Source organism: Balaenoptera acutorostrata, chromosome 14, assembly GCF_949987535.1.
Source record: "Balaenoptera acutorostrata chromosome 14, mBalAcu1.1, whole genome shotgun sequence".
Taxonomy (NCBI): Eukaryota; Metazoa; Chordata; class Mammalia; order Artiodactyla; family Balaenopteridae; genus Balaenoptera; species Balaenoptera acutorostrata.
In genome coordinates, this window is record NC_080077.1 from 39,798,399 (window position 1) to 39,823,720 (window position 25,322).

Sequence of the window (25,322 nt, forward strand, 5' to 3'; positions counted from 1 at the left end):
TCATGTCACATAATTACAATTTCTTTCTGTGGTGAGTATAATTATTTTTAATTGTCCACTTATGTATATGTCTTCTTTTTTGCTTCAGGTTTCAATTACAGGCCCTGCACATAACAGGCATTAAGAAAATGTTTGATGAATAAACATATGAATCTACTCCTCCCTTTTCCCTAAAAATAATTACTGAACATATGAGTAACTTAAATAAACACAGTATGGCTTCTAAACAAGGGAGCCCCCAATTTGATATTCTGTGGTCTATCATGCTCAAATGTAGAAGATAAATAACATCTTAAATGTACTCTTACTGAAAAGACCTTGTTTTGCCTCTAAAGCATAAAGATTCCAAATGAAAGATTTTGGTTCTTTCTTCTGTAGCAAACATATCCATTAAAATATAATGATGGTATTTAAATTTTTTAAGTGACTTCTTTTATTTTCAAAGGATTTTAATATGTTTATATATCTAAAATCAATGCTACCAACTCTTGGCAAACAAATAAAGGGTTAAAAGAAACTACAGATATTTCAGCTAAAGATTCCAGCTAGATTTTAAGGGGACTGGTGGTTAATGAATTTTCAGGTGAATAAAAACTGCCTCAGGCTGCTGCTATGGTGCTTTGGTATCACTTGGCAGTAATTTGCAGGCTTAACAGGAAAGAAGACAAGTGAAGACTATATCACAACATTCCCTGTAACTCCAGTTCTTGTTTCAAGCACAATCCCATTGCTGTCTGGGTGATGTGAGAATAAATGCTTTCAAGACACACACATAAAAAGGGATTTTGTAAGCAGTATCCGGCAGGAACCTCAGTATTAATCTGCAAAATAACAAAACCTGCCTGACTGATTAGAACATAGGTTTTTCTTCTATGCTGTGACAGCCATTTCCATGTTTTTGCAATTATATGGTTTTAGACGAAGCAATCATTTTAGCAACTTTTAAATCATTCTTCCCAAATAGCAAAGACTCAAGTGGGTATCTTTGTAATACAGTTGTCAGTATTTCTGACCCTCTTGTTTTGTGACATGACAGTCACAACCCCTACTAGTTTCTGGGAATGAAGTCCCTTGTAATGAAGGTGATCCTGTTAAAAATATTTTAAATATTTTAATTGTTAAATCAGTTTTAGCTACGTGCAATGTGGTTCAAAGGCAATCAGCGTTCCCTATAAGCTGCGCCCACGCACCCGCGCATACACACAAGTGCTCATCACAGTAATGCACGTGCTAGAATGAGCCCCATAAAGGAAGGAATCTTCGCCTGTTTTGTTCACTGCTGTTTACCTAGCACATAGAACAGTGCCTGGAACATTACAGGAACCTTACATATATTTGTGGAGAGAATTGTACCATACAAAACACAGTGGTTGTGGCTTTATGTGTGTATAAACTGAATGTTCCCCAGAACAACGTTGAAAAGTATGAGGTTCTGTTCTCCTTAACTTCATCTTCCATCTTCTGTACTTCCAAGTCCCTGTCAAATCTACTCTGTTCCCTTTGGGCATCTAACAATGTTAAAAATCATATTAATATTTATAACTTTTAAAAAAATTAATTTATTTATTTATGGCTGCTTTGGGTCTTCATTGCTGCATGAGGGCTTTCTCTAGTTGCGGTGAGTGGGGCCACTCTTCATTGCAGTGCGCAGGCCTCTCGCTGCGGTGGCTTCTCTTGTTGCGGAGCACGGGCTCTAGGCGCGTGGGCTTCAGTAGTTGCGCACGTGGGCCTAGTTGCTGCGCGGCATGTGGGATCCTCCTGGATCAGGGCTCGAACCCGAGTCCCCTGCATTGGCAGGCAGACTCCCAACCACTGCGCCACCAGGGAAGCCCAATATTTATAACTTTTACATAATGCTTACAATGTCCAGAAACTGAGCTATGCACTTTACATTTTCACCTAATTCCCACAATAATGTTATAAATCAGGTGATGCTATAACTCTCATTTAATTGACGAGACAAACTGAATTACAGAGAGGTAAGTACCTTGAACTACACAAACTAGAATCCCTGGCCTCATCAACTTATCACATGGCCTCCCGATGATCGTCTACTCACTAAGCCCTTTTCCTTACCAGCATGTGAGAGGACAGGCTACTCTTCTTTTCTTATGTCTCAAAATCCCCACTTCCCTTCTCAGTTCCCTTTCCCCAACCCGCCAATGCCAATGCCAGAATCCATCCTCTCTGTCTCAACTGGAATGCGTATGCTCTCAGGCACGTAGGATGGCTGACTAATCAACTCGTTACCCATTAGTGTAAATAAGTTTCCATCAATGGATTGCCTAAGCCAAACATTTCTATCTTCAACCTTTAATCTCTGCTGCTTAATGATAATAATAGATGGTTTTATCTAGTCATTAAGGAATTTGGGCATCAGCAAGAAATGGAGAAGAATATCTCCCAACATAGATATAATTTCATTAATTTGATACTGTTCATTATAAAGCTTACTTACCTATTTGTCAAGCATTGTGTTAGGTGATGGGGATACAAAGTTGGGTAAAGCAGAGCCCTGTCCTCTCAGAACTAAAGGAAGAGAGGGAACGAGAGAAAAGGAGGAGTGGTAATGGCATCGATGGTTTTAAATAAGGTACCGATGGTGGCCCCAAGGAGAGAAGATTAAGTCTGCCTGAAGAGGTTAGATAAGTTTTGACAACAAAGGTAGTTTTTATGTGAGGTCTTAAGAAAAACAATATTAGAGAGAGCAAGAAATGGGGGACTTTAGATTGGGAAAAGGAACAATGTGAGCAAAGGTGAAGAAATGGGTAATTGCGTGGATGGACCTAGAGGTTATTATGCTAAGTGAAATAAGTCAGACAGAGAAAGACAAATACTGTATGATTTCACTTATATGTGCAATCTAAAAAAGAAAACAAATGAACTAACATAACTCAACAGAAACAGAGTTATAGATACTGAGAACAAATAGGTGGTTGCCAGAGGGGAGGTGGATGGGGGTATGGGTGAAATAAATGAGGGAGATTAAAAGGTACAAACTTCCAATTATAAAATAAATGAGTCCGGAGATGAAATGTACAACATGAGGAATATAGTCAATTATACTGTAATATCTGTGTATGGTGACACATGGTAACTAGATTTTTCATCGTGATGATTTTGTAATGTAAAGAAATATCCAGTCACTATGGCATGCACCCGAAACTAACATAGTGTTGTAGGTCAATTATTCTTCAATTATTAAAAATATATGCATATGTAGACACAGAGTAAATGCATCAAAATACTCATGGTCATTACTTATGAAAGGTGGGAATTATGGGTGATTGTTACTTTTTACTTTATCCTTTTATGTATTTCTAGTTGAATGCAATGAACATGTAACACTTGTAAAATTAGAAAGAAAACAATAAATGTCATTAAAAATGAAAAATAAATAAATCCCAACCTTATAATAAATTAGGAAATTGAAATATATGCTACATCTGAAGCTAATAAAAGAATAGAAATTAATCCAATAAAGTGTAGCACTTTAAAAGGGGAGAAAAGAACAATATGTAAGAGTTCCAGTTCTGTCTTCACCAGTTCTCGACATTGTCAATTTTTCAAAAAACAATTCAATCGGTGTGTAGTAGTAATTTATTTACTTAAAAAAATTTTTTTACTTTTTAGTTTACTTTTTTTTTAATGACTAATGTAGAGTATCTTTTTACATGCTTGTTTGCCATTCGTATTTCTTCATTGGTGAAGTATTTGGATCTTTTGACATTTTAAAAAATTGGGTTGTTTTCTTACTGTTGAGTTTCGAATTACGTATTTTGAATTCAAGTAATTTATCAAACATACATATTGAAAATCTTTTGAAATGTATAATTACATGTGTGTTTAGAAACTGACAATCTATGTTAATTAGACTATGCATTGGTGATGGGAGGAAAGAGTCTTCACTGAGGCAGGAACAAAGGCTACAGAAACCAAAAGGACCACTGGGTCCCTACCTAGTCCTGCATGAAGAACAGTCCTCCAAGCCTACAAGGCAATGGTCAGGGGACACTCACAGCCATCTTCCCAAAACCACCAGTTTGGGGACATAGAACTTTCATAAGGGAATGTACTATGTATAGCATAGAATGCAAAAGACTTGAAGTTTTACAATAAAAGAGAGGAGTTTTATACTGATTTGTTTAAAATTAAACAACAGATTGTAGAAAGAAATTTGTTTTACTAAAAGTTAAGGATGATGAATCACACTAAATTTTAATGAGGAGAATTTTGTAAAACAGGAACTTCAGGTATGTTTTGAAAAACTAATTATAAAATAAACATGGTCCTTACCTTATTATTTCTGTGTTCATGGAAAGGTTGCCTAATTATGCTTACACACATAATTGCTCCAAGGAGAAGCAACCCAAGTAGGGGATGCTGTAGCTTGAGAAAATCCATTCTCTACCAAAAGAATAGATAGCTCATCAATAACTGAACTAATACTATTTTTCCTTTCCTTAAGTGTCCTTGATGTTTGTCTAGAATGATTTAGGCAGTACCAGTGGGGAGGCAGGCAGATGATACATTCCTATAAGTAAGTCATGTTTATTCCTAATAAATTTTAAATATTGTAGAAACAATCATAGTAGTAGAGTCTGAGTTGTTTGGCTGCTTTCTTAGGGTACTAATTTATTTTTTAAAAGAAATCCTAAAGTTCTCAATTTAGAGATGACTAGAATAGCAAAATGTTTAAAGAACTAGAGGAATTCTTGGGTAGCCTGTATCAGCTGTAATACACTATAGTACTCTTAATCTGTTGCTCTGTGCCCCTCACACTCCCCACCAGCCCTCTCCTCTTCTAGTAATCCCAACTCCCTCATAACACAACCATCTACCAGTTTCTCCAGCCAAAAATCTAGCAGTCATCCTTTATTTCTCTCTGTACTTTATCTCTTACATCCTTGCCATCAACAAATCCTGCTGCTTCTACTTACAAAATATATCACAAAAGGGCTACTCCTCTCCACTGCCACCACCTCAGCCCACCCACAATCCCTTCTCTACTAGACTACTTCAAACCCTCCCAGTGTCTCCACGCTTTCATTATGAATCATTCTCCGTAGAAGAGCCAAAATAATCAACTTTAAAGGCTGAATCTCTATAGTATTTAATATATTTAAAAATATATAAAGAAAAATGAGCTAACATTAACATAGCCACTAGGAAATTGATTGAGCTAGGAAATAAAACTTTACCAACACATTTAAATCCCCTTATATATCTCTCCCCAGTCAACTTCTCCATTCATTAACCTCCAACATTCCTGTATTTGATGTTTACCAACACACCTCTTTTGGGGGGATCTATTACATGTATCTGTAAGCAACATATAAATACTATTTCTGCATTTTTAAAGTTTGATAAAATATTTAGCCATTCTCCTGTGACATTCTCTTCCTTAAAACTTAGTACTAAAGAGGACTCCCCTTCACTCACAGAATGAAGACAGCTAGTGAGGTCATGTCCCGTGATGTTTCATAGACTCAGAGATGGCCCTAATGTGACCTTGGTGTTTTCCCAAGAGTATAGATAGTGCATAAACAGTGTCAACCTCATGATACTTAAAACTGTCTGAACCTCAGCTTACACATGAAGTTTCCAGAAGAATGAATTAAACGACTGAAAATTATCATATTAAAAAGAATTCATCATACTTAGGGAAAAGTAATTTGTCTTATTGTATAAATGACAATTTCAACAAGAGTATAAATTAGATGTAATTATATAAACTGGAAGATAGGGTATTTACATCCAAACATCATTCTAGTAATGGGCAGTTTAGATACATTCGATATAATAAAAATTTAGGATGTTAAAAATATCTACATTTTGGGCATCATAAAAAAGCAAAGACAGGAATTCTTCCTGCCCACTCAGTAACTCACAAAGTTTGGCATAACAATTATCACAAACTGATCTCAGAAACAGAGCAATGATACATTTTCTATGAGTACAGACTGTGAAATACTACGGATTGTGCTTTATATAATATTGTTTGAGGCAATCTGTATAAGAAATAACATCAAGATTCATAATTGCACAAATCTGAAAGGCCTTACATTTCCCATCACAAATTACCCTACTGTCATAACTCACAAAGAAGTAATTGTAGTATTTTATAAACTGTTTACTGTCTAAGATTGCAAATTGTTTAGCTAATTCATACAAACTTTTTGGCTGCAAATCTTCAATGTCATAGGCCTGGGTCAGGTTATACTCCAGCTTCCAATTAGATTTTCCCTTTAGATTAGCATCTGTCAGGTTCAAGTAATACTGCAGCACATCCTATAGTTAAAAAGAGTAACAAAGCCTGGTTCGTTTTTTGGCATATGAAGTACTGCATATCAAGAAGAGTTCTTATTAGGATTTATGTGACATTCTTTTTTTTTTTTTTTTTTTTAAAGAATATTTTGATGACTCCAATTTTTTTTTTTTTATAGTTACTTTATTTATTTATTTATTTATTTTTTTGACTGTGTTGGGTCTTCGGTTCGTGCGAGGGCCCTCCCCAGCTGCGGCAAGCGGGGGCCACTCTTCATCGCGGTGCGGGGACCGCTCTTCATCGCGGCGCGCGGGCCTTTCACCATCGCGGCCCCTCCCGCCGCGGGGCACAGGCTCCAGACGCGCAGGCTCAGCAGTTGTGGCTCACGGGCCCCGTTGCTCCGCGGCATGTGGGATCCTCCCAGACCAGGGCTCGAACCCGCGTCCCCTGCATTAGCAGGCAGACTCTCAACCACTGCGCCACCAGGGAAGCCCCTATGTGACATTCTTAATTTAAAGTATAGTCATTTTAAGAAGTGGGCATTGCTTTTAAAGAAAAAGAGTCCTGATAGAAAAATCTATATATTTTTTCATTTAAAAAATAATGAAAGAACGTAATAGAAAATAATCCAACTATACAGAGGGATTTACAAAATAAAAAGTCTTCGATTCACACACCTCAGAAGTAACCACTGCTAATAGTTGTATATAAATCAGTCATATGCAGGAGGTGGCTTGTACCAGACCACAAATGCTGACTGTCAAATTTTCAGGCATCTTGCAAGTTAGTTGGTATCACTTTGGCAGCTTGAAATTGGCCATGATGGGAGTATTTATGCCATGGAAATTGGCAAACACTACAAATCAAAGCACTTTTCCCCCCGCCTGGTGAACCAGCTGTTAAACATTTACCAGCACTCCAGTGTATGTGTGCTGTTCTAGACTTTATGTACAAAGAAATGTAAGTATTTAGAATATATATACACCTATTTTCTATCTTTTTGACTTTTTCAAAAAATGAAATTAAACTATATAAACTTTTGTACTTTTAAAAATGATATAGTATTCTATCAGGTACATCTTTCTATGTCAGTATACACACACACACATGCACACACACACGTGTGTGTGTGTGTATCTGAGATTGAGATCCAAAAATAGGCAACTAATAGTTGTAAAAGAATTCCTTTGGGGACTTCCCTGGTGGCGCAGTGGTTAAGAATCCGCCTGCCAATGCAGGGGACACGGGTTCAAGCCCTGGTGCAGGAAGATCCCACATGCCGTGGAGCGACTAAGCCTGTGCGCCACAACTACTGAGCCTGCGAGCCACAACTACTGAGCCCACGTGCCACAACTACTAAAACCCATGCACCTAGAGACCGTGCTCCACAACAAGAGAAGCCACCGCAATGAGAAGCCCCCGCTTGCCACAACTAGAGAAAGCCCACGTGCAGCAACAAAGACCCAACGCAGCCAAAAATAAATAAATAAATTAATTAATTTTTAAAAATTCCTTTGGACTATTTTATCAATTGTTTTATCTCCTCATTTAATTTAATGTTCATGGATTAAACCAGATTTTTCCTGCCCTATCTTTTCTTGTAAAAACATGCTCTAGGGATTAACAAATCTATCTCCTACTAAATTTACCTAGGAGAAAAATACAGTTACATCAATAAAGACTTTAACTGAGAAATTCTTTTCAAATTATATTTGTTGAAAGGGGCAGTACCCATAAGCTAAATGCCTGGCCTTTTGAGGCTGAATTGATATATAGAGTCATGTACCAGCTCCAGAGAACTTTTGTCTCCAAAGTTCCAACTCTATTTATTTTCTTTACAAAAAAATTTGCCAACACTTATTGAGTGCTTACTGTGAGCCAAGCATTTTTCCAAGTGCTTTAAGAATAGTTGTTCATGTAGTCCTCACAGCAACTCAGTGAAGTCAGTAATATTTTAATCTCGGTTTTAAGGAGAATAGACTAGGACACAGAGAAGTAGGGTAAGACCACTCATGAGAGAGTATGGTTTCAGAGCCTACATTCTTCTTCATAGCTGTGTTCTGGAGAAGAGTAATTAATAACAAATATGGAGTAGTGAAAAGTTTCAAATGTATATAAGTCCACAAACAAGGCGCTACCCAATGAAACCCTTATCTAAGTAAATGTGAAGACCTTAGAAGACAGAAACAGCTTCCCAAAGGCTAACCTCATAAACCCACACTTAGAAAGTGCTGACATTCCAAAAATAAAAAGGAAGAAAAACATCCTGAGATTTCAACATAAAGTACAATTCGCAATAGCTGCGCTGAAAACATTCAACTAAACTAATGAAAACCACAAAGATATGCATAAATATGGGGTCAATTCTAAAACTGTACCAACTTACCAGTAATTTATAATCACGAGGATCATACTGAAATAGTCTGACACCAGGATTGTTGGTCTGTTTTTCTAAAACACTCTTCACTGGAGTAACAGCAGGAGCCACAAACAAAGAATTTATCGGATTTCCTAGACAAAATATATGTACATAAACATATTTTTTTAAATAATTGAGTTTAACTATATTAAAAATATGAACAAATTCCAGATTAAGAGGTTAACAGAAGTAACGGCCAAATGATGTGTGATGCTTGATGGATCCTGATCTGAAACAACAGTAAAGAGACACTTTTGAGAAAATAGGGGAAGTTTTACTATGAAGAGATTAAAAGAATTATTGTTGATTTTGTTAGGTAAGTTAATGGTATTATTATTATGTAAGTTATCCATATATTTTAGCAATGAATACAGAAGCATGTAGGGCTGAAATACATTTGATGTTTGAGATTTATGTTCAAATACTTCAGAAAAAAAAGAATAAAGAATCATAGATAAAATAAATGTGGCAAAATCTTGATAGATACTGAATATAAGTGATGGTACATGGGGGTTTGTTTTATAATTCTCTCTACCTATATATATATTTGCAATTTTTCATAATAAAACTATCCAACTTATTACAAGTACACACACACAGAATATACAAAGCTAGTTTTTTTTGTACTCTACCTATAACAATATTCCAATAATTATATAATAAGAATTTAAGTGTCACCATGTTTTATACATATCTGTTAGAGCAGCGGTCCCCAACCATTTTGGCACCAGGGACCAGTTTTGTGGAAGGCAATTCTCCCATGGGTGTGGGGGTGGGTGATGTTTCAGGCGGTAATGGGAGCGATGGGGAGTGATGTGGAACAGCAGATGAAGCTTCGCTCTGGGCGGCCTCATTCCTAACAGGCTGCAGACAGGTAGCGGTCCGCAGCCCAGGGGTTGGGGACGCCTGTGTTATAGAACTAAATTTCTGAGTCAAAAAGCTATCAAATGCTGAAAAATGGTCACTTTTACCAAGCCCACTCATTCTAGATGAAGAAGGTAAAGCACTTGAAAAATGTTCCCCAATTACTGAAAAAAAAAAAATACATATTGATTTTTCTACTGGCTGACTGCTAAAAAATCAGAACTCTTATTTTGTTAACTCTCAGTTTTCTTGCCCTTAGACAGAATCTTTAAAAATAGATAATCGTTGTCTTATTTAATGCTAGAGCTTCTTCTATTTTTTTTTCTTTTAATGCTGAGTAGATGACAATGTCGATAAGCACTTAAAAGTAGGAGCTTAATTTATTTTAAACCAACAGTAAATTGTGCTTTGCTCTTTAAATTCTGAGAAGTAAATCTAGTCATATCAAAGGAAACTTGAGTCTAGCAGGTAAATAAAAAAGAGTGATTCTCTAAACTTGAGGACCTAAAAGAACATTTGAGCGAACTGAGGGTTTCAGAGGCTTTTGTGTCAACAGCAGTCAAATAACGATGGCCTTGTGGAGCTAAAAGGAAGAAACCCAGTGGCAGGACTAAATATGATTTGGACAGTTGCCATCACTCACAGAAGGTACTGAGAAAAAGCAGGTGCTGGCAGGTAGATTTAATAAAACTTTTAATTTACTGGATCAGTAAAAATTAATGGATATTCACTATTTTGCTCTAGCATCTTGGACTGAGGAGATGCAAATAGAATGTTATATTACCTTTTTTATCTGAAAGAACCATAATACTATCTCTGTGAGTGTGTCCATAAAATTGTCCTGCAATGATGTTACTGTATTTTCTAAAAATATCTATCAATTTCTCATTATAGTATTCTCTCATTGCCGTCATGCTCCTTGAATAAGGCAGGTACCCCACTGGAACATGAGCTATGATGTACACCTGGAGAAAGAAACACAAAGAGGACTGATGAGACTCTTTTTGCACATTTTTCACAACAAAATGATTTAGATACCCAAGATTGAAAGTATATTAATTAAATTTTAGAAAGCAAATATACCATTTCTCCTATTTATTTACCAAAAAAAGATGAAATTATGAAACTATTAATGGCCCTATATTTGCACTTGTTTATTTGAACTACATGGTTTATGATGTAAGGTAACTGTGACTTTGCTCAAAATTTTTTTAAAAATATCAACAGATGTCAACTAATCCCCAGAGCATTAAAAGCAAAATAAAACAAGCAACAACAGCAGAGGCAAATCACAAAGTGTTTCATGTAAGAACATCTTTAAATTTTAATTCTTTTATTAATACCTGACCCCACTCAAGTCTAATAAGTACACAAGTTTAACCCTCTGTTTATCCCATGATGATGTTAGTCTACGGCATCTACCTTCTCCTTATTTTGCTGACAGATGTTCAGTGTATTTTCTAGCCATTCAAACTGATTTGCTGGGTCAGTCTTATTTAGGGTCACGATATTTGGGCCATAGTATAAGTTTGTGTTGAGACTGATGATCCTAAGGTTCAGATTAGTTGAAACTTTCTGTGAATAAAAGCCACCTATAAAAACAAATTTGAAACACATTCTAGAATAATACACACACAGATACATAGACACTGTGAAAGCAAAATCTTAATAAAGGTTTTCAAGCCATTTAGGCAGGTTATACTTATTTCTTATTCTTTAGTTTGCACATACATAGGCTGTCATTGGATAAGAATCAGATTTAACAAACATTTATTGAAAAACTACTACGTGTCAAGTCCAATGCTGCCACTTCCACAAATTGAGGTAACAACAGTTGTATCCAACATTCACATGAAAAGATAACTAAATGTTTTGGCACTAGGCAATGAGGTACTGAATTTTATAAAAGAAAGATTAATACATCAACTTCTACTTTTGTATGTTTGGGGAATTAAGATAAGAGATATTGTGAAATCTAAAATCCAAAGAATGGGAACACACATGGATCTTGCCAGAGAATACTGAGGAAGAAATGTCAGATAAACCAGAGCTGCTACAATCTCAGGTGAGACGAGGCTTAAAGGTATAACCCCACTCACACCTGTGAACCAGTGGTGACAGAACACCCTGCTGCCATGGTACTTTCAGCTACTGGGACCTTGCCCCTGCTTTCTTCGCCCTGGGCCCACTCACCATCCATGCCACTCCCCGGCTTTCAAACATGATAAGGCCTCCAGAAAAACTGGCCACAGAGACTCTGCAGAATTGGCACACCCAAGCAAATATTAAAGATCTAAGTCTAAACAACATGAACTGAGATAAAAAATAGAGATAAAATAGGGATGAGTAAATCTTTCACTTACCTTTCCTTAGAGTACTAATAGCTTCTTCATCCAGCCATGGCTTCCAGAGGCTTGCTACTGCATTGTACACCTTGCTGGTGAATACAGGCAGTTGATCCTGGCCACAAACAATATAATCCACCATTGAAACTCTAAAGATATATGGATGGATTAATTTAAATATCACTTGAGCAGTTACTGCTCTGTTAGGCATCTGGAGATGCAGGAATACTAGAAAGACTTAATTTTCAAGGATTTATAACTTAATTGGGGAGATGGAGGACAAAATGCAACCAATCATCTATAAGACAATGTGCTAGGCACCACCACAAGGGCTCTGGGAGTGGAAAAGCAAGAACAATCAAGTCTAGCCCAGAGAGTCAGCAGGGAGAGTGAAAAGAGCATTTGAACCAGAACTTGAGTAATGATTTCATCAAGTTGACAAGAAAGGGAATCGAAGCAAAAATAATGGCCCAGATACCAACACAGTGCCATATACAGCAACAAGCCCTTGTTTCAGCGTGACTGGGGTTTAGAATGGATGTGAGAATACGCTTATTATAGAGACACTGAAGGCAGATTTGAGCCTGAATATGTAGGACCTGGTGTAGCATGCCTAGGAGATGGATTTCAGAATTAAACAAAGTCCTCTGAAATGTTAATACTAGTATAAAGCTTTTTAACTTCTTGAATGAAGACTTATAACCACATGTTTTTGATTTTTTCTTTGTTTGTTTTATTGGAGTATATAGTTGCTTTACAGTGTTGTGTTAGTTTCTGTTGTACAGCAAAGTGAATCAGTTGTACGTATACATATATCCTCTCTTATTTAGATTTCCTTCTCATTCAGGTCACCACAGAGCACTGAGTAGAGCTCCCTGTGCTATAAGGGTGTGGTGAAAAGGGAACCCTCCTGCACTGTTGGTGGGAATGTAAATTGATACAGCCACTATGGAGAACGGTATGGAGGTTCCTTAAAAAACTAAAAATAGAACTACCATGTGACCCAGCAATCCCACTACTGGGCATATACCCTGAGAAAACCGTAATTCAAAAAGAGTCATGACCACAATGTTCATTGCAGCTCTATTTACAATGGCCAGGACATGCAACCAACCTAAGTGTCCATCGACAGATGAATGGGTAAAGAAAATGTGGCACATATATACAACGGAATAATACTCAGCCATAAAAAGAAACGAAACTGACTTATTTGTAGTGAGGTGGATGGACCTAGAGTCTGTCATACAGAGTGAAGTAAGTTAGAAAGAGAAAAACATGTTTTTGATTTGAAGTCTCTTTATGTCAGCCTAAATCATAACGTTCTGATTTTTTAAATAATATATGTATAATACATTATACCGTATTTTTATCATCTTATTTTATCATATTATAATAAAGTACCTTTATGGTGACATAAGCTCTAGGGAAGAAAAAAAACTTCAAGAAAGTACATACTGAATAAGAACCCAGAAATCATTTGTGAAATTGGGTAATTACTCCTATTTTTTGTTTCAAAAAATGATATTAAAAAACTGAAGCCATTTTCTTCACTCTCTTCATTTCCTTCTCTATATTGGTGACATAGACCTGTTTCTTAAAGGAGTTTCCCTGTCATCATTAATTAAAATTCTTAGTTGTTTTTTTTATAAGATGACACCCAAGTCACATTAGTTCCTCATACATGTGCCTAATACATAATGAAAATACAAATATATTTAGGGCAAGTAATAAGCAAATGACTTCTTTTAACCGAAACTGATTATCCAAAGGATATTTTCAATTTGTGTCAGCGATCAGAGTCATCTGTCTGAAAATTACACAATGGCTTAGGCCAATCTAAATTCTGATTAAAAATTGGTAATCATCATCATCATCAAAAACCTAATATCTCAGCCATTTGTTTACATTGGGATGGATGCCAAGATACTGGTATGGTCACGTAGAATCAAAATTATACAAACATGGCTCTAGATTTTTCTGTCTATTTTAAATATGAAAAATATGAGCACCGGAGAAGTTAAGTGATTTATCCAGGGAGCGCTGGTCAGTCCCAGAGCTGGGTCTAAAGCCCAGGTCTTTCTACCATCACTCTTACATACAGTTATCTATTGCACAATGGGAAGTGACCCACTCATCAGTTTGGTGGCACCAGCCTTGACAGTGTATGAGTACCTGAGGACCCTGGTCCAGACTGCATCCTTGAGTGGCAATGGAAAGAAATCCCTGGGCTGTCCACACAAATATCTACTTCTGATGTAATGGGTAGGAATTTGCGTCTGTATTTGTATGTTTAGGTAGCTATGTTTAAATACATGTTTGTGGGGCTTTAGTGGAGAAATAACACATCCGATTTATTTGTTACTAACATTCACCGGAATTTGATCTCAGATATGAGAAGTCTCTAGGAGAATTTGTTGTAGGGCTTTCATGTTACATCTGACCTTCCTGAAACTGGGATGGAAGGATGGCAGTAGAATAATAGAAGGTTTTCAGATATAAGGTCGTAAGCTAGGAAGAGAAAAAAGGTAACTGTTTAAGGTATATAGGCTGCCAGTTTATCCTAGCTGTACATATAATCGGATATATTTTAGACGTTGGATAGCATCTATATCTTTGAATTATTATAAGATTTGGCTTCTCAAAAAGAAGGCAGAGATAAAAGTAAAATAAAACCAATCCTCAGAGGAGTTAGGAAACATGTGTCCCATGTCACTGCTTCATGCTACAAAACCACCACTTCACTTACTGAGGGCTTATTATGTGGCAGGTAGGAAACTATGCCCTTTCCATATAGTGTCACTAATTCTCCCCAAAACTTTGCAAAGTAGGTATTATTGCTCTTGTTTACAAATGATCAGGGATAATTATGTGCATTATCCAAGTTGCTCAAGCTATTAGAAGCAGGACAGGACAGGTTTTTAACTTCTAATGAATGTGACTCTAAACCCCACATGTTTTCCATTACAACAGTCTGCCTGTCACCTAAAGCATACAAAAACAATGTGTGTAACCTCTGATTCCTGGAGATTGCCCATTCCCAAGCCTCTGCCCTGTGTGGTCTAACATCTCAACAGTAACAAAAGCTGACCACTGGTTGAAAGGCCAACTCGCAGACTCCCATATTGTTCATCTCAAGACAGGAGGCCGGGCTCAAGAAGTCACTTGAAACTTAAGCTCATCATAGAGTGCAACTTTTCAAAGTCACATTATTCACATTAATTAACTATTATAATCAAAACCCTCATTAAGCAGCCTTTTGACATGAGATGGAAAAGATATGCTAAGTCAAAAGAAAAATGTAGACAAAGAAAGGCATGAAAGTAAATATAATGTTTAGGAAATATTGATACGTTAGTCTGGCAAGAGTAAAGGATGTGTGAAAGGATGTTTGTTTAACTGAACACAAAAGATCCAGGATGTGGGCTCTCCCACTAAGTGATTGTGAGCACTGGAACAAGCAACTTAACATTTCTGGGCCTCAGTTTTCTCTTTGGTAAAATGAAGAGCTGATCTAGACAAGGGGTCAGCAAACTTTTTCTATGAAGGGTCAAAAAATAAATATTACTTTAGGCTTGTGGGCCATATAGTCAATGTGGCAACTATTCTACTCTGCTGTTACAGTACACAAGCAGCCACAGGCAAAACAGAAAGCACAGCCATGGCTGTGTTCCAGCAAAACTTTATTTACAAAAACAAGTGTCAGACTGCATTTGGACCACAGGCCCTAGTTTGCCAAGCCCTGAACTAAACGACAGTCTCTAAGATCTCTTGAATCTGAACAAATCTAAGATTCTACACTGCTATAGCAGATCCCTGTAACCAGGGCTGCTATCCGATTGTTACGCACAGGCTGTTTAATAAACAGCCACTCTAATAGGTTGAAGGCTGGGCCGTATCAGGCATTAAAAATATTCTGAACATGCTCTCTGCCTTGAATCACATCTTGAACATGGACCTCCTTTTTTGGTTCTTATGATGATTTGCTATGCTTTTGTTTTTAATCACAATCCAGCTTAGATCAGAGTATGGGTAGCTTATGCTATGCCTAATAGAAATTCTGAAAAATGTAAACATTTGTCAACAGTAACCGTTTTTGCTAACCTGAACATGGAAATTCAAATGAACAAAATTATTCAAAAGAAAGGAGAAACTGAGGAAGAATACAAAAGAAATCAAGAATTAATAACTCATAAACTAGGTAATTTGATTCCAAAATCTCACTATGGATATAACTTTTTATGAACTATTAGGAGTCCCTTTCAAGTCCCCAAAGCCCTCCTCGATGGTTAGCATTAAGAGCAAACTCCACCTCCGTGAGCGCACCTCCCATGCCCTACCATCAGCTAGTTATCAGCATAATTTTGACACTACTGATGGAAAAAAATCCTTTAAGCATTTCTAGAAGCTGTGGTCAAATTTACCTGTGGCCAATAGTCATGATTACCCAGTGCAGGGAAAACCTGGAGATTTGGAAAGAGAATCCGGATTGTGGTTGTCATATTAGCAATCACATTTATGACCGTGTCTGTTGAGAGTTCACGCACTGGAACATGAGGTGGGCTATCCCTGAAAAGGAGACAGAATCGTAGAGAACAAAATCAGTTTCTATAAAAAGTCACTAGACTCCTGCGTAACGCCTTGCTGTATTGTCATTGTCAAAGGCCACTATAAATCAACAGATGATAAAGAGTTGATAAACTACTCTTCATTTACCTTTGTCCCACAGAGAAGCCTATAAAAAAGAAAATTTGTGAAATACAAAAGATAAACTGGAAATCTCAGTCTATTTCACTGCCTGACTGAAGATTTATAAGAGGCAAAAATTTTTAGCAATTAAAAGCACAGATTCCAGGGCCAAAAGTGCCAGGTTTGCCATTTACTAGCTGTGTGCACTTGGGCAAGTTACTTAGATACTCAGTGCCTTCATTTCCTTATCTGTAAAATGGGAATAATAATATCTATTGTGAAGATTAAATGAGTTACAATGTATAAATTAAAACAGTGCCACTGTCATTATTGCAGGTCCAGGAAATATTAGGCCTCTTCACTCTGTCATGATGGATGGAGTTCGTTAATTACACCACCAGAAGATGATGTTTGCAAAATCGCTATCACAGGTTAACTCCCATTGTTGCCTTTTTTTTTGGATTATTTAATCAAGACCTATTATCACATTAGTAAACACCTCAAGACACTGACACAAATATGCTGTTTACGGCTTCATCTCTTAGTTAACATGGACATATTTCTAGAGCCTGCATTCGAAACAAACAAAGAAAGAAACAAAACTGGGTCTTTTAAAGTTTTTCTTATCCCTAATAATGTGGATTAATTTGATCTAGTATTTTTTTAAACCCCAAGAATTCTTAAAACGTAATATATATTCTTATGAAATTCGGCATTCTAATGAAGCTTAGGACACTGTAGATACATACTGAGTAACTAAGGGTATTTATATAATCACTCACCCTGTCCATATCATAAAAGATGCTTCCTGTCCTGAATTTTTAATAAAATCAAATGCTGACAAAATGAGGTGATAAGGAGAATCACATAGAACATCTCCAAAAGGGCCAGGATTGGAGGCATTTGCACCTTTCGAAGAAGCACACACTTTTGTGTGGTCATCTGTGATGTGGTAAGTAGGGTCTAAGTGTAAGTCAGTCACATGCCAAAACTGTCCTGCTGATGAGAAAATACATGCTGTTAAATCTACTTCTCTTCTGGAATTCCCATACCAATATTTACAGTAAGACAAGATTGTTGCTCCACCCTGTGATAGAAGAAAGCCTCAGTAATTTAAATATTCATATGCCCTGAAGTTAAATACACTCCTTCCCTGTCAGAAATAAGGATTCTAAAGACAATAGGAAGACTTTACTAGAATTTACTATTTCCACACATCAGAACTGATGAAGTCACTCACAGCATGACTACTTAACAAAGACTACATGACAAACATAAGTTTGCATAGTGATATACATGGAGACATCCTTCTGGGAAGTCAATAATAATCCCATATTGTATCTTACCAGCATGTCTCCTTCCTTGTAGAATTTAAGGTTTTCGAATTTATTTATTTTCTTCTTGTAGAAAAATGGACAAAAAATAGGATGTGTTTTGTTAGGGTCACACAGTGAATAGATTGCAGAACTTGTAACTAAAAAATCTCACTCCTAATTTCTTGTAAAACCTTGCCTCTCAACATTAATGAAAAAAGAGTCTTCAGTTTAGCTTTCAGCCAAAAATAGCCACTGCCAGAGGTTCTTAAAAGCTATTTAACAGAGGAACATCTTCTATCATACACTTGTATAAGATGTTTATAATATTAAGGGAAGCATTTGTTAAAGAAGATGTTCCCACTGGGTTTTCAGGGAGAAGCCCAAGACCCACTTGATAGCACCCCTGATTGGAAATCATCTTGAGAAAGATTCCTCCACTGAAGGAAACACAGGTTAATCATAGTAGTATCTCTCTTTATTAAGTATTTACTATGTGCCAGACATTGTGATAAGCGATTTAAATATACTGTGTCATTTCATTCTCAAAACTACTCTCTGAAGTAGGAATCACTGTTCTCATTTTAGAGTTGAGAAATTAATGCTGGATCAGTTAGAAAATTTGCTCTAGTATATACAGCTTAATAAAGGGCAGAGACAAAATCTGACCCCTCATTTTGAAGGGCCCTCAAGTTTGTTTATACTTAATTTACATATATCTTCAGTGATTTTGCTGCCTTCTCATATGCAACCAATAAACTGTTTTAATATTGAGACTTTTTCACACTTTGAATTTGGAGCTCACTCTGATTAGGACTAATTGACAATAGGAAACATCAGAAGTGACACAGCAGCAGTACTACACCAGAAGCATGGAGCAAATAAGTAGAATGCAAACTTTTATCTATACAAATGAAAAAAACTAAGTATGATAAAAGCTAAGTATGCACCTGAGCAAACACTTGGATAAAACCCAAAACTGGATAATAAAGTAGAAAAGTGAAAGCAGTTAACTTAAGGTGGAAAAGGTGTATTATATTTAGGATGTTATTTCTTCACAAAGTTGTTGTAATTTTATAACACATTTAAGTTCACAGTTAAGAAGTGGTAGACAGAAGATCCAGAACAAAGTAGTCATTAAATAGTCTTTATGGTCAATTACTTGGTCTTCAGCCCCAATTTGAAAACATTTGCCAAGAGTAATTTATTTTATTCCATAATGCAGAAAGTACTCCAACTCTTTTTCCAGCTTGGACATACTTTACCCAGCACATAAAGTGGTTTGGCAGACAGCTCAGAATCATCCTGGTGGTTGCCCTTCCTTGGGGTATAAATATATACTGCATCTCTATTGTATGTAAATATGTATATTATTATTCATAGAATGTTAAGGTATGTAGTAAACTACACACAGAACAGCATAGTGTTATGGTTAAGGATGGGGGTTCCGGAATCAGACCGCCTTACTTCAAATCCAAGCTCTTCTTCCTAATCTAGTTGTATGATCTCGGCCTGTTTCATCTGTAAAATGGGAATAATATTGTCTACTGAATGAGGGTTAAGTGACTTAGTAGCGGAAAGAGCCTGGCATCTGGTAAGCTCAACATTAGTTACATTGTTATTCATTTGTAATGTCAAGCTTGCATCTGAGATTGAATTTCCTCATTTCCAAGTAATAGCTGAAATGTACTGAGTACTTACTGTAAGTTTAATGCTGTTTCTTACGCTTTACGTGTATCAACTGACCATTATTTCCATTTTACAGGTAAGGAACTGCAGCACTCAGAAATTAAGTGCAAGTCACATATGTCATATGCAGCAGAACCAAGACAGCAATTCAGGAAATCTGACTCCAGAGTCCACACGGCTCTTAAGCACTGCACACAGTACCTCTCTGTGCGTGCTCACATTCAAATGTCCTTCCAGAAAAAATAAGTCCTTCCGTCTCACTTGCCTCATGTAAGATAGATAACAGCTACACCTATAGGGGATACTGTGACAAGTAAGGGACATGAAATTATTAATACATTAAACTTTGTAAAACAAAACTGGAAACACATTAAGGACACATTCCTCTGATGTAGCTTATTACCTGGATTTATATATCCCCAGCATCTAGACTACATCTGGCCTATAATAGGTCCTCAACAAACATTCTTTAATTAGGCACAGGCAGATTCAGAATTTCCTCAATATCACATGGTGACTCAGTAATGAAAGCTGAAATGGAACCAGTCTCTCCAGACTTGCAGTCTAGCGCCCTTTCCACTACATTGGATTGCTAGACAGATAAGTGAGGAATAATTATTTAGGTGCACTGAAGGGTGTCTTTAAATAGAAGCCAAGAATGGAGCCCTGACAGGTTCTTAACCTGGGATTTATGAATAATGAACTGCTGGAGGCCTCACCTCCAACGTCCAATGAAATTTATACAAAATACTGTGAGTGTGTGTGTGTGTGTGTGTGTGTGTGTGTGTCCAAGGCCAGAGACCTGGCCTGTGGCAGAGCCCACACTTCAATTCAGATTCTCTGGTTCGCAGTCCAATGTTCTTTTCACTACACAACAATTGCTTTCTTGTTCTGCAGATAATCTTTAAAAAGATTCCCACATATGTATATGTGTATATGTGTGTGTGTTGTAAACATATCTAGATAAATGCTCAAAACAATCTTATCTTATCTTTGGGATAATGTATCCCAAAGAAGCTAGTATATCATAATTCAGATGTTTGGACCTATGGTTGTTGTTTAAAATAGGTGTTTTTGTTTATTTGTTTATAATGTCAGTTCCTACCAAATACTCCATCAGGTCCTGACTTAACTAAATGTAAAAAATTGTGGCCAAACACAACCAGGTGAAGTCTCCCTGGGCTGTTGTCCTCTGACCACTGGGACTTGACAGGACAGAGCGCTGAGACCGGGAATTTGCACACACACACACACACACACACACACACACACACACACACCACAGTGTAAAGAAGTCCTAGCATTTGGGGTGGGATCAGGGGGAGAGGGAAGGTCACATCAAGTGGAAAGCATATAAATTAATATATCCAATGTGAACCTGCTGAATGGACACTTCAGCAGGTCTTTGAACCTTGGTTTCCCCTCTCCCTCTCTCTCCCCCAGGTGTAGCTTCCCTACAGAAACAGGGCGGTGTGAAGTGGAGACTCACTAGACCCTAGAAAGCTGTCATTGAGGCCTTCAGCAATCAGATCCTTAAAACCAAAAGGCGCATTTGCCATGGGTTGGCCTCCTGCATTCTAGGACATTTTATCTCAAAATCCTAAACAGCCACATAATTAAAGAAATACAGCTTTAATGAAAGCAGAAGCCAGCAGCATGCATAAGTATTTGAGGACAATTTCTTGTTACCACTGACAGTTGGGAAACCAGATTGACAGTTCTTGCTTTCAACTGCCTGACAGCTGAGTCATGAGGACTTAGCTCTTGAACACACAGGAGGCATTTTTTGCCCAGAGCATTTCTGAAATCATGTGAGAGTAAAGTGATAGAGAAGAGAGGAGGTTTCAGCGCCAAGTGCTAAGCTGTTTCAGAGACAGCTGTGCCCAAACCACAGAACACAACTCCACCCATCCCATTTCACCCCCTCTAGATAACAAAGCAATTATGTTTAAAGTTGAGTCAGGGGGGCTTCCCTGGTGGCGCAGTGGTTGAGAATCTGCCTGCTAATGCAGGGGACACGGGTTCGAGCCCTGGTCTGGGAAGATCCCACATGCCGCGGAGCAGCTGGGCCCGTGAGCCACAATTGCTGAGCCTGCGCGTCTGGAGCCTGTGCCCCGCGACGGGAGGGGCCGCGATAGAGAAGGGCCCGCGCACCGCGATGAAGAGCGGTCCCCGCACCGCGATGAAGAGTGGCCCCCGCTTGCCGCAACTGGAGAAAGCCCTCGCACGAACCGAAGACCCAACACAGCCAAAAAATAAATAAATAAATAAATAAATAAATAAATAAGAAAAAAATCCTTAAAAAAAAAAAAAAAAAAAAAGTTGAGTCAGGGAGGTGAGGGTGGGTACCTTGACCTTTTAACACTGAAGGCTCAGGTGGCATCACAAAATCTCTCATCCCGGGCTTCCCTGGTGGCACAGTGGTTGAGAATCTGCCTGCCAATGCAGGGGACACGGGTGCGAGCCCTGGTCTGGGAAGATCCCACATGCCGCAGAGCAACTGGGCCCGTGAGCCACAACTACTGAGTCTGCGCCTCTGGAGCCTGTGTTCCGCAACTAGAGGCCAAGACAGTGAGAGGCCCGCGCACCGCAATGAAGAGTGGCCCCCGCTTGCTGCAACTAGAGAAAGCCCTCGCACAGAAACGAAGACACAACACAGCTAAAATAAATAAATAAATAAATTTATACAAAAAAATAATTAAAAAAAAAAATCTCTCATCCAAAGGTTATCCATTCTGGACCAGTGGTTCTCAGACTCTACCGTCTATCACAATCACCTGGACGATTTGTTAAACAGATCGTTGGGGCTCAATTATCCGAGAGTTTCGGATTTGGCAGGTCTGGGGTGGGGCTAAAAACTTGCATTTTTAACGCGTTTAATTGATGCTGGTGCTCCTGGGGCCGGACCCCACTTTGAGAACCACTTCTGTACAGGCGCTGGGCTAAGCATTGGGAATGAATTAACATCGGCCCTGCCCGCGGGGAGCCCAGGGGCGTCCAGGTAAAGTGAAGGCCCCGTGCGTTCTAACGTAGACTGACGAGCGCGGAGCGCCAGGGCTGCAACCGCGCTGAGGTTGGAGGAGTGGGAAGAAAAGGCCACCAAACTTGACGCGCAAGAAGAATAAACAGTCCCACTGAAATTTACACTGCTGAGACGCCGAAACCCCGCAGCTCCCCCTCCGCTCTGGGCAGATTCGGGGTCTCTGGAAATGCGGGACACCCAGCCCCCAGCTTCTTTTTCCCTTGAGACACCCAGTTTTTCCTTCCTTTCCCCCGGGGACAAAACACACCTGGAGACACAAAGCAAAAACAACTGCACGGGATGAGCAGCGCCCCCCGCTGTCCGCAGCCAGTCCCGGCCTCCCCGCCGAGCCGAGCTGGCGCTCGTGTCCTTCCGTCGCCCTCGCCCTCCCCGCGCCCCGCAGGGGGAGTCGCAGCCCAGAGCCTTGGCCGGGGCCACTGCTGCCCGCACGCACTTTTCTCGGCTCTGCGCAGGCGCTCTGGCCGCCGCTCCTGGGCAGCTCCCGGGAGGAAAAGGGTACAGACGACTCACCCACCGCCGGACTGGGACTCGGGCCGCCAGCGGGAGCCAGAGGCAGTCCGAGGCCGGGGCGGCAGTGCCAGGCAGCCAGCAGGCAGCAGACGAGCGCACCCAGCAGCGCCATCGCGGGTCGCGGCCACGGGCCTGGGAGACCTATTGCTGTCCCGGGGCTCCACACGACCGTCGGGCCCGGGGCTGGGGAGGAGGAAGAAGACCTCTGCGGGGGTTGACGCCCAGTGGTCACGTGAGAGGGCAGAGTCCTTAATGAGTAGGTTCAGTTGACCTTCAACAGCTGTCTAGCGCTTATCCGGCTTTTCCCGTTGTTGTTTGTGTCTCAGCGTCAGTGACTGGCCTGGGAAGGAATGTGCTTGCAGCAATCCCTCGCAGATCATCTTCCCTAAGTGCCACCTGACCCTGAGCGCGTGGGGCTCCTCTGCAGAAGTGATGCAGAGAACCTCGAAGTGTCTCGATTTGAACTAGGTCAGCAGAGATTTGGGATACAGTGGATCTGAGTGTGGTCCCTCGACCAGCAGTGGCAGCACTACCTGGGAAGTCTAGTTAGAAGGCAAAATTCCCAGGCCGGCCCGGGACCTGCTGAACCACAAACTCGGAGGGTGAAGCCTAGTCGTTTATGTGTATAAGTCCTCTACGTGACGCTAAGTGATGGTGATGTTTGAGAACCACTGCACAGAAACACTAGGTTTCAGTTTTTTATTCGTTTGGCTTTTTTCCTTTGTTTTTGCAACTGAGAACAATGTCTCAGAACCATATTCTATGCATTCCAGAGATATACGAAAATCATAGAACTGGTTGGTTTTACTCTTCAAGGAATTTTTGAAGATACTCAGTCTGACAAAGGAGCCAAGATCCCCAAACTTCGTTGGGTTCTGTGGTCCTTCTAGTACCATTTATGAGGATGCTGACTTCTTTAAGATTCCTTTGAAGAAGAAAAAACCCTCCAGAATTACTAACCTCATAAAAGATGTTGTAAAGTGTATTTGTTTCCCAACAGAGAAAACCTTATTTTGTATGCTGTGTAATTTAATGGGAAAGTGTCTCATGAAACGGGCTTTGAAATGGGAGTTAAGATGCCTCCATTTTCTGCTTCATATGCTGCCAGGGCTGTTCAAGTTCTGCTTCAGCTTTAGGATGAATTAAAAGCCTTTGGAGAACCAAAGTGCTTTCCTATTGTGGAAAAAATTGTCCTTGGAGTTTCTCAGTCCACAACCTCAAGAGTGTGGAGGAAAATGGAGCAGGATTAAAAAGAAAAAGGGAAATGGATGTGAGAGAACAACTTTAAGGACAGCAAAATAACTTGCATGTTTCTAGGGCAAGCATTTTGAAAGATAGAAAAAGGATTTTTAAAAATTGTAAAAATAGCAATTCTCACTCTTTTTCTTTTGCCAATTTTCAATCAGCTTTACTGGAAGTAAATTGGTTGTGAAATAATTCTTCTTAAGTAAGCATGAAATATGACGTACACATTTTGAAACCTAAGAAATGCTTGCAATTTTAAAAAGGCAATATATTGAGTTAATGGGTAGAAACACTATCCTCCCTTCGACTCCCTCTGCTTTCTTTTGTTTTCCTTTATACCCTCTCTCTGAGGAGCACAAAGCTACAGTGCCTTACCATCTCTGGGTGTACATCTCACACCTGGGCATGTATTTGTAGGTCCCCATGTTCCAGGTGTAGGTGTAATTTGTTGTGAGTGTGTGTATCTGGGTGAGAGACAGCACCAGTGACAAAGTGGTTCATGATTGGATTTCACAAGACAGCCTTTAGCATAGTTAGTATCTATGAGATCTTGGAATTTCAGAGGTGTTCTTCCAGGGCCAGTTGGTCAAATTGCCTTTGGGCTTAGTAGTTTTTCCTTTTCAAATGCGTTGAAAAATTTTTAAAAAGGCAAACCAGAAAAGTTAGTACCTTGGCAGGTTACTGTATGAGATAGAATATAGCTTGAAGGAAAATGATTTGTAACTACCTTGTAAACATTTAGGAAGTAAATATCCTTGTTATTTATCTTCCTAGAAAACTGCATTTGATCTACCGCTGCAACTCTTGAGCTTTTAACCCAGTGTAACTTTGCTTCCCACTAGGCCATCCCAAAACTTTTCTATTTTTCAGACAGTTGTTATGGAAATGAATGCCAGGATGTTATTTGACCTAATTATAATGAGATGAAGGTAAATCCCTG

At 38.9% G+C, this 25,322-nt stretch overlaps 1 protein-coding gene across 4 annotated transcripts; it reads right to left on the reverse strand.

The window, feature by feature from the left end:
* Window positions 1-5,660: 5,660 nt before the first annotated feature.
* SMPDL3A (sphingomyelin phosphodiesterase acid like 3A) lies at window positions 5,661-23,464 on the reverse strand. Of its 4 annotated transcripts, none has more exons than XM_007190783.2 (8): window positions 23,138-23,464; window positions 17,365-17,578; window positions 16,318-16,462; window positions 11,915-12,011; window positions 10,974-11,143; window positions 10,336-10,516; window positions 8,655-8,779; window positions 5,661-6,291 (listed from the first exon to the last, which is right to left on the reverse strand). In XM_007190783.2, the coding sequence occupies exons 1-8, from the start codon at window positions 23,247-23,249 to the stop codon at window positions 5,974-5,976; spliced, it is 1,362 nt and encodes a 453-aa protein (XP_007190845.1). In that variant the 5' UTR covers window positions 23,250-23,464; the 3' UTR covers window positions 5,661-5,973. The 4 variants fall into 4 exon arrangements, with proteins under 4 accessions (XP_007190845.1, XP_007190844.1, XP_007190847.1 ...); XM_007190782.2 differs by having other exon boundaries at window positions 17,365-17,581; XM_007190785.2 differs by lacking the exon at window positions 17,365-17,578 and having other exon boundaries at window positions 23,138-23,463.
* Window positions 23,465-25,322: the final 1,858 nt, after the last annotated feature.

Coding starts and splice junctions, on each gene's coding strand:
- SMPDL3A (XM_007190782.2), bottom strand. CDS start 23,249: ATGGCGCTGCTGGGTGCGCTCGTCTGCTGCCTGCTGGCTGCCTGGCAC. Junction 10,517..10,973: donor GTCAGCAAAATAAGGAGAAG/GTAGATGCCGTA, acceptor TTCTTTCTCCAG/GTGTACATCATAGCTCATGT. Junction 6,292..8,654: donor CTCGTGATTATAAATTACTG/GTAAGTTGGTAC, acceptor TTTTAACTATAG/GATGTGCTGCAGTATTACTT.